This window comes from Ranitomeya variabilis, chromosome 2 (genome assembly GCF_051348905.1).
Source record: "Ranitomeya variabilis isolate aRanVar5 chromosome 2, aRanVar5.hap1, whole genome shotgun sequence".
Lineage (NCBI taxonomy): Eukaryota > Metazoa > Chordata > Amphibia > Anura > Dendrobatidae > Ranitomeya > Ranitomeya variabilis.
This window is the reverse complement of record NC_135233.1, coordinates 92,359,361-92,369,056: the sequence shown is the minus strand read 5'-3', so window position 1 is coordinate 92,369,056 and position 9,696 is coordinate 92,359,361. Positions and strand designations below refer to the sequence as shown.

Here is a 9,696-nt window from a genome sequence, read left to right as displayed (position 1 = left end):
TTGGTTTTTTTTACATTTACGCTGGTAACCAGGGTAAACATCGGGTTACAAAGCGCAGCCCTGCGCTTAGTAACCCGATGTTTACCCTGGTTACCAGTGAAGACATCGCTGGATCGGTGTCACACACACCGATTCAGCGATGTCAGCAGGACCTCAACGACCAAAAAAAGGTCCAGGCCATTCCGACACGACCAGCGATCTCGCAGCAGGGGCCTGGTCGCTGGTACGTGTCACACATAGCGAGATCGCTACTGAGGTCGCTGTTGCGTCACAAAACTAGTGACTCAGCAGCGATCTCGCTATGTGAGACGGGGCCTTTAGAAGTGATACAATTAGACAGATAACCCACTCAGCCAGGTGAAATGCTGAACGTTCCTGGATGTTTGAACAAAAAAAAAAAAAAAAAAACAAGACATGAGATCCAATAAGTTTAAACAAGTTAAGGTCTACAAGCTTTATTGATACTTGTTTTTCTTTTATTTTTACATACAGTATCACAATGCATTCCATAGACTTGCTTCAGCACATTCCTGCAGCTCGGAAACACTTCACGTTTGTTATTTTATTTTATTTTTTTTTTTATTTGCAATGAGCGACTTTCACCCAAACAAATTTGCAGCGTTCAGCACTCGGTCCACAGAAAGCTGGTCGCTGTAAATGCGTTTGTGGAAAAACTCATCTCCAGAGCATTAAAACGTGGAAGGTCCCAAGCCTGGTATACATGACTACATTGTTCGTTAGACTAGTGTTTCTAGGAGTAGGATGTCCTGTAGGTGTATGTGCTATTGAGCTACACGTTAAGAATGTCATTTATGGTTTGTTTTTTTCCTAAAAATAAAAAATAAGGAAAGCACTGTGGGAGCGACTGACGGAGCCAAGCTCTCTGAACACACTATAGATATTGGCAATTGATAAAACAATAAAATCACAAGGTCGAGCTACCGTCATACCGAACAGAAGCCGTGGTCGTTTCTTTAGGTATGGGGGTTTGCTTTGTGGTGGGTTCAGTGCTGGGAGGGCATAAAATGCAGAGCGCTGTGCACCGGGGCGCCCGATCTACACTGAAGCAAATCTTCACTTGCTATTCATACACAGTGCAAGAACTTGTTAACAGTATGCCCATGAAAGCTCAGTAAGTCTACTTCTGAAGCACAATATACAGCATGCTAGAAAACAAAGACGAGTTCTGTATTAAACGGTGCTTCACACAGGAGAAACAGAAAAATAGTTTCAAACCCTTACATAGCAGCTTACAATACTTAGAATGAAACACATGGCAGTAAAAACAATAGTTTCTTCCTTAAACACTGCGTTGCAAAAAAAAAAAAACACAGGAAAAAGAAAAAATGAATTGGGGAGAACAAAAACAAAAAAAGGATGTGGGAGATTGCACTGCAATGTCAAGGCTGGTCTTCCCTGACCCACCCTGTGTAATCCAAATACACAGCGCCTAAATTCCGAGGCTCCTATTGGCGTCTGCGGCAAACGATTTGTTTAGTAGCGGTTAATCGGTTTTGCGTTTCAGTCCAGGGATTTTAGAGAGAATCCTATAAAGAAGGAAGAATAGGGAAATCAGTGCACACTGGCAACTACTCCTTTAATTTTATAAGCAGCATTCTCTGGAATAAGACATCGGACGGCAGATATCAAGGTATTCAGCTTCATACGACCTCCCTGACCATATAGGCAGCTTAGGAGGGAGATATTACTGACAATGTACGTCAGGCTGCAATAAATGGTGCCTGTTTTGTGGTCTTGTAATTACAGAAAAGGTAATACTCTAAGGCTAGGTTCACATTGCGTTAGGGCAATCCGTTTAGCGCATACGCTAGCGGATTGCGCTAACGCAATGTCCGAAAAGGGATCGTGTTTGACGATCCTGCTAGCGCAGATGCCCGATCTGCTCTAGCGAGGAACGGACCTCGGACGCTGCAAGCAGCGTTCGAGGTCCGTTCAAAAATAACGGGACATCGCTAGCGCATGCCAAAAATGGCATGCGTCAGCGATGAGTTAGCGACCCGTTAGCACATTGCGGTCAATGGGTGCGCTAACGGACCCGTTACATAGCGTTAATTGCGCCATGTAACGGAGTCCGCTAGCGGACACCCATTAACGCAATGTGAACCTAGCCTAATGTATGAAATATGGCTCCAAGTTGATATACGTGCACGACTGAGGCTGCAGCACCGTCATATGAGGCTCGTATAACTGGACCAAAGTGTGTGCCAAAAGCCCCGTACTGATCAGAACAGTAAATGTAGCAATGATGCAGCCTAGAATAATGAAGGTTATACGTCTGCTTATATCGCAGGGCGTGCAGGCTGCTATCAGAATACTGTCACTACTACAGCAGGATAACATTCAAGGTTCTAATTATTTGCACTCCCGATTTTAATCATTTGTATAAAATAAAGATACTTACAGTTCTGATACATTTTTAACATTCTTGTTTATGAGTGCTAGGTAGTGATCAATTTGAGTCTGGAAGAAAAAGGTAAAACAGAGTTTGTTATTTCAGCAAAAGGACAATTCTCCATGGAACAAGATAACTGGAGTGTGAGTGTGGGTGTGTGTATGTATATATAAAAATTATATTGCTCTCTTACCTGATGTCTTTCATAAATTACTGGAATACTGAACAAAGAAATCAGTGCTGCAAAAAAAATAAAATAAAATTAACTGAATGAAAAAACATTTGGCCTTCATTCAGAGTACAGTTTTATGTGCAGGTGAGCAGCTGCCATCGATCATTAAGGGGTAATCCAACAATTGTCTGACAGATGTAGCCAAGCCAAAAGGAACTTGTCACATGCAGATTGCACTGAAGTCTATGGAAAAGGAGTCACTTGCAACAGTAAAATCCAGCTCATTTGGAAACTTTTTTACAGATAGATTAGGTGGGAAGGACCCACATACACATCCGCTGTGTACGGCTACAGCCAATGTCTTCGAGTAGGCTAACTAAAGGTGTATGGGAGCCTTAGCAAACTCTTGTCTGTTCACAACCAAGAAGACAAAGGTGCAAGCAGAAGCCCCTCCGACGCCGCGGGCAGCTGTAACCAAGTGTGCGCACATCCCAGACGTGGAGAGTACAGTGCAGCCTTCACTACACTTATCCAGAAATGCAGTACTGTAGGCATGGCCACCATGTAAAAGGTTAGAACGATTGGATGGCTTCATCTACGCATCTTAAATGGAAACATTTTAAGCAAGAAGAGCTCAGGGAAGAAACTGCATGGGGCCCATCATTCAACATTGCATCACTTAGCGAAACCCTGCCATGACAGACCTAGATATAACTCAATTTTGTGTTTATACAGACGGGGTGTGCTGGCTCACTAATGGCCTTAGGAAGCAAGTGCATGCTCTTGGGTTTTAATGAGCCGTACTTTATTTCACCAATTAACCCTCTGGTGATTAGATCTATCCAGTGTTCGGAAAACTATTGTCACTTGATGTCACACCTATTGGACTTTAGCTTAACACAACACATGCGGCTGCTCATCTGCACACCTGAAGGAAACGCAGGATTGAGCACGATCATCAACACTTCTAAATTACTATTACGGATTTTACTCCGAATAGAAGAAGCACAGCAGCCATGATTCAGGGTGGGAGACAGCCACGTACAGTGAAAAGTACGGACAGCCAGGATTCAGTGTGGGGGCCATCAGGATTCAGTGTGGGGCACAGCCACGTACAGTGCAAAGCACGGACAGCCAGGATTCAGTGTGGGGACCATAAGGATTCAGGGTGGGGCACATGCTGTGAATTCTGCTCTTGGGCTCCCTCCGGTGGTTGTTGGTGGTAGTGCAGTTGTCTTGGGGTTGTAATCTAGGGCAGGTGTTTCTGCTGATTGCAGCTCTACTAGGTATTTAGGTGTGCAGGATCCATGAGTCCTTGCCAGTTGTCCATTGTTCTTGGAGGGATTGCATCTCTCTCTGGCTCCTCATGCCCTGCTGCCAATTCAGCTAAGATAAGTGTCTGGTTTTTTTTTCTCTGTGCACACATGCAGTGTGCTTTGCAATTCAGTGCAAATCATTGTGTTTTTGTCCAGCTTAGACTTTGTTTGGATTTTTCAGTCATGCTGGATTCTCAGGAGATGCAGATATACTTTATGTCTTTAGTTAGATGTAGAATATTTGTATTATCTGCTGTGGATATTTTTAGGATTTTAATACTGACCGCTTAGAATTCTGTCCTATCCTTTTCTATTTAGCTAGAAGTGCCTCTTTTGCTAAATCCTGTTTTTCTGCCTGCGTGTGTCTTTCCTCTTATACTCACAGTCAATATTTGTGGGGGGCTGCCTATCCTTTGGGGTTCTGCTCTGAGGCAAGATAGAATTTCCATCTATAGGGGTATTTAGTCCTCCGGCTGTGTCGAGGTGTCTAGGACGTGTTAGGCACACCCCACGGCTACTTCTAGTTGTGGTGTCAGTTTAGGGTTTGCGGTCAGTACAGGTACCACCTACTCCTGAGAGTCTCTCATGCGGCTCCAAGGTCACCGGATCATAACAGGCACAGCCACGTACAGTGCAAAGCACAGACAGCCAGGATTCAGTGTGGGGACCATCAGAATTCAGTGTAGGGCACAGCCATGTACAGTGCATTAGGATTTTACTGCGATGCCACCAACACTGAAGAAAGAAACCTAGGACAGCACAGATCATGGCGGTGTACGCTGCTATAGAGAGCAAACTTTGCTCAATCTTTATCTATTTCACTTTCATTGCAGACTCCTGCACTACAATATTTATTTTGTACAATTAGAAGTAGACTTTAATAATAAGGTTCAGTGCTAATATCCCCTCACAGCGCTCACAATGCATTAGAAAGCTTGGGATCCCACCCTATTCAGATGAATTGGGAAATGCATTGATACTACGGGGCTGAAGACGAAAATTAAGAAATGGGCTGATGTTTCAACAGTTACAGTCATAGGAAAAATAAAAGCGGTCCTACTCACCAAGGATCAGCAAGGTCAATCCATTAAACAAGGCACCAATATAAGTGAATACCCACATCAACACTGCAAACTGAACAGGAGACAGAGGTTAGTAAACTAATGAGACTGCACCACCATAACACCAAAGTACAATGATAGGAGATTCATTGTGACAAAGGCCAACAAGAGTCCTCAGTAACACTCGCTGCTGATCGGCCAAAAGTATAGTGACCTTTAAGTAAAACTTGAGAACATGATTAAACATGGGAGAGCGTCTGCAGAGTCACTTCCAGAGAGCGGCATAGGCCACGGCTGCATAGGGTTACATGGGATCTGCTAGGAATAGGACTGAAGTCTGCTCACATGCCAACATGTCCTCAGGTTACAGGCCAAGCCAGACGGTCGGCCATGTCACTGCTGCTCGAGTCGCTATCGTCACAGTGAGATTATCCTGTGATATACATTCCTCACTGTCATTAATGCTCCACGTATACATTATGTGAGGTATATGGGCACCTAAACCACCTGAGAAGTATGACCACAAGGACATGGGAAAAGCAGAATCTCAAAATGGTCCGATGAGCAACTGCGAGGTTTACCAGTTTCTCTGGATGCTGCGGATTTCACTCACTCAAAAAATACTGACAGGCGATAGAAGGAGGTAGGGATCTCAACCAAAGGGTGTTTGAGGTTGGGAAATCAGATCGTAAATGGCAGAGACCAACGTCAGCCAAAAAGTCTGTTTGCAGACACTTTAGGTAATCCCTGCATGTTGTGCAACCATGGGGAAAACAATTTTTTTGAGCACGCCGAAGTCACTCGGTTAGCACACAAGCATGCTCTGATAACACTTTATCCCAGCAAACATGTAGGATAATTTGTCCTTGAAGTATTTCAATGACCTTCCATCTTTTTACTGAAGGGATTTCAATGATCATTGTGATTGATGATACTTATTACATCAGTTCCATGATTCTAATGGTTGCCATTTCTTATGTAGTGTTCAAATGGAAAATATAAAAGACTAGCTGAAGAGCCCGGTGTTGTCCGGGCATAGTAACTAACTGTGGTTAGTTGTAACAAATTATAATGATTATCCTCCATCCCATAGTCCCGTGCCCATATACCCATCATACATATCCTCCATCCCACAGTCCCATGCAAATATACCCATCATACATATCCTCCATCCCATAGTCCCGTACCCATACACCCATCAGACATATCCTCCATCCCATAGTCCTGTACCCATATACCCATCATACATATCCTCCATCTAATAGTCCCATACCCATCATACATATCCTCCATCCCATAGTCCCGTACCCATATACCCATCATACATAGCCTCCATCCCATTTAAAGATAAGTAGCAGCCGACAGCACTTCAATGCAGGGGTACACGTTCCAATCTAATGGCCCAATTGGAAAGAAAGCACAGTCGAGTAGAAAAAAGGAACAGCACCCCATCCAGGTGATAGAAGTTAAAGCTTTATTCTGCCATGATGCAACATTTCGACCATTGTAGGTCTTTATCAAGCAAGACCTACAATGGTCGAAACGTTGCATCATGGCAGAATAAAGCTTTAACTTCTATCACCTGGATGGGGTGCTGTTCCTTTTTTCTACTGGACATCCTCCATCCCATAGTCCTGAGCTGGGTGGCGCTGAGCAGGGAATTCCTGGAGATGTGCTGTTATGTAACCTGGCAGTGCGGCTCTGTGTGCAGCCGCTGATAATGTGATTTTCTACGCCAGTAACAATAGAGCGCGGCAGTAATAGAGGGGGCGATTCATTTCTGTCATGTCTGGGGGGGCAGACAATGGCTGGAGCTTGTGTTCCCGGGGATGCTAGATTTCTGCCACCCAGTCAGTGTCAGCAGAGGTGTTCTGGAGTGGGAAAACTGTTGCTCAAAGCAACCAATCACAGCCCAGCTTCTTTTAAAACAGCTCTGGTGAAATAAAAGATGCTTAGTGATTGGGTGGGGTTATGTGGAGTGAGCGTGGAGATATAGAGAATCTATTATATACATATATAGACACACACACACACACATATATTTATTAACAACCTGTCTATGGGACTGCCAGACCAGCCAGCAGTCATGCTCGCCTTCATCCGGTAGTCCAATAGACTGAATGAAGCAAAGGTTGAGAACCTGCCCCTCAGCTTCACAAAAGATGGGGTTCTGCTGAGCCTGGGAATGACCCTTAATTGCTCTGCATCTAGACCGCTCAGTGACAGCACAGGGGCAACAGGAGAAATGTGATTGAACCGCAACGTAAGAAAAAAAAAAAAAAACCCTTTCGATACACATCTATCCACTGACTGACATTATTTGTGACACGTACCTTCAGAGAGTCCACCAAATCCTCCACCAGGAACAGGCGCCTCAGCTCCTTGATCGAGCTGTTGATGTGGGACAGGGCAATATTACAATACTTCTGGACCAGGTCTTCAGACACCGCCACATTGGAATCTAAATAGGCTCTAAAGAAAACCAGTGAAAAGACCAGATCAGTGCCCAAAATCCAAGCACACTTCTCACAGGATAAACAATGACTTAAAAATAACAATTTGACACTGTATATGCACATAGAGCAATCCAGGCTGAGTGGCCAACAGGTGTCGTACATATTAGATGGTCGCCCATCTAGGTACATAATGTATCAGCAGTTTCGACGCGTTTAGGAGAATGAAATAAATACAAATAAATATATATATCTATATATCCAGCAATTCCTGAATTATACCTCACTAGGCTTTTTTTTTTCCATACATAGAATAGCGAAGTGTTCATTGCCTTGGATATCTGGGTAACATGTCCGACTTACTGCGGACTTCCCTACCACCCCGCTGAACTGAAAACACACAACTAGAGATTCTTTTTTTTTTGCCACATATATCAATCATTATTTGTATACAATAGATATAGGACTTCCCAGAGAGCAAAGACTAATGACATCGTGGAGTGCAATGTCCACTGTCACTCAATGTCTTATTGCTTAAAATGCTGCTCAAAAAACAGATTGCAAGTCACAGGATTGGTGCACACAGGAGGCTGGTGGAAGCCCTGGATCAGGGCAACAGGATTCATCGCACACTCTGGGTTTGGGTGATCAACATTTTTTGCTTCCACGGAGAATGAATAAAATCTGCAACGCCATTATGCTGTGACAAAATAAAGTAAATGTTTCGACCCCACCAGGGTCTTGGTCATAATATTATTGTTTGTAGGGCAGGGTTACTCACGGATCTAGTGAGTAAAGTCCACAGAATAGAGTCTATAGGATGCTGGTTCAGGGTGTCTTATGTAAGGTGCTGTATTTCGCAGTTTTTAATGGCGCTCCTGTCACACAAGCCGCTAATACAGGGGCGCGGGAGCACAACTACAAGTGTGGAACTGATCTTCCTATACAGCATAATCTACACATCAATCCCCCAGCTTTAATATAGAAGAAGGACCACTTCTAGTGACAAATGACGGCAGCAGCTTATTTTATTACGGGCATTTTGGTGCTGTGACATACACCACACAGCCAGGCGAGCATCACTCCCACCACCCAACCTCACTTGCAGCAAATGTTATTAACCTGTGGCATACTTACCCCTCTGATCCGCCACCACTACTGCGCCGACACCACTCCGGATCGGTTTCTACTTCCTGGACATGTGACCACTGCTGCCAATCACTGGCTGTAATGTTAGTGAAACACCCAATACCACTATGGTACATGCACACAGAGCTGGTACCGTGTTACCCTGCAGCAAATACACTGAGTATGCGATTTTCTGTGGTGTGGAGCTTGAATCCACACAACGTCAATAAGTTTCCACTATTGTTAATGCATAAAGTGAGTTCTGCAGGATGCCTGCATTAAAATCCATAGTAAAACGCACAGATTTAGTCACAGATTTGTGGTGAATCTGCAGTAAAATCAGCAGCATAGTATCTGCATGTACCAATCCATTACCCCAATGCATAAGTATACTAATAGGTGAAACTATTTCCATCTCAAGCTCTTCTGGTTACCTACTCAAACCTCTACCTAACGCTTGCAAGTCCTGGAGAACTCGGCTGTCATCACAAGAACACAAGATCTGGGAGCAGCTTTTCTGTTGAATCCAGTGAGAAGCTATTAAGTGGTGATCCAACATTACCAGCTTCCCTCTCCGCCATCATCCAGCTCAGCTGTGAAGTAGGTTACCGAAAATAACTGCCCTCTGTAAAACGAGAACACTCCTTGGGACTGCGATCCCTCACACCCTGTGACACACATTCAGTGTAGGAAAGCACGGAGAATTAGCAGAAGACGACCCTGCTCGCAGCTTATGATATGTTCCAAAAGCTCCTGATGCCCACACCAAAACATGTCTGTGGGACCCATCCAAGGACCCAGCACATGTCAAAGGATGTCCTTCTGGGCCGTGCTGGGTGGGTACACGTTAGCCTGACTTCTCCCCATTATACAGTAAAGTGTAGTTTACTGAAAAGGACAGGATTTGAAACAAATAAGTAAAAATAAGATAAAAAAATAAAAGGTTCTTAAAAAAAAAAAAATACATAAATTCACCATGCTGTAAACCTTTAAAATGGGCGTTCATGACAAGCAATTCTAAGCTACGAAGACACACAAAGATGATTTCTCTCGGACATGTGAACACAGCCTGAGTAACACAGGGGTGGCTTCAATGATCTAAATTTTAGTATTAAGGGGAAGAAGAAACAAAAAAAACATTAAAAAACCCACC

At 43.9% G+C, this 9,696-nt stretch overlaps 1 protein-coding gene across 11 annotated transcripts in view; it reads right to left on the bottom strand.

The window, feature by feature from the left end:
* Positions 1 to 425: 425 nt before the first annotated feature.
* Positions 426 to 9,696, bottom strand: part of RTN4 (reticulon 4) — a 67,109-nt gene continuing 57,838 nt past the window's right edge. For all 11 annotated transcript variants that reach the window (XM_077282686.1, XM_077282687.1, XM_077282688.1 and 8 more), the window contains 5 exons: positions 7,296 to 7,434; positions 4,966 to 5,035; positions 2,607 to 2,653; positions 2,423 to 2,481; positions 426 to 1,547 (listed from right to left, as the gene is read on the bottom strand). In XM_077282686.1, the coding sequence (XP_077138801.1) occupies positions 1,505 to 1,547; positions 2,423 to 2,481; positions 2,607 to 2,653; positions 4,966 to 5,035; positions 7,296 to 7,434 (358 nt within the window). In that variant the 3' untranslated portion in view covers positions 426 to 1,504. The remainder of the gene's footprint in view (positions 1,548 to 2,422; positions 2,482 to 2,606; positions 2,654 to 4,965; positions 5,036 to 7,295; positions 7,435 to 9,696) is intronic.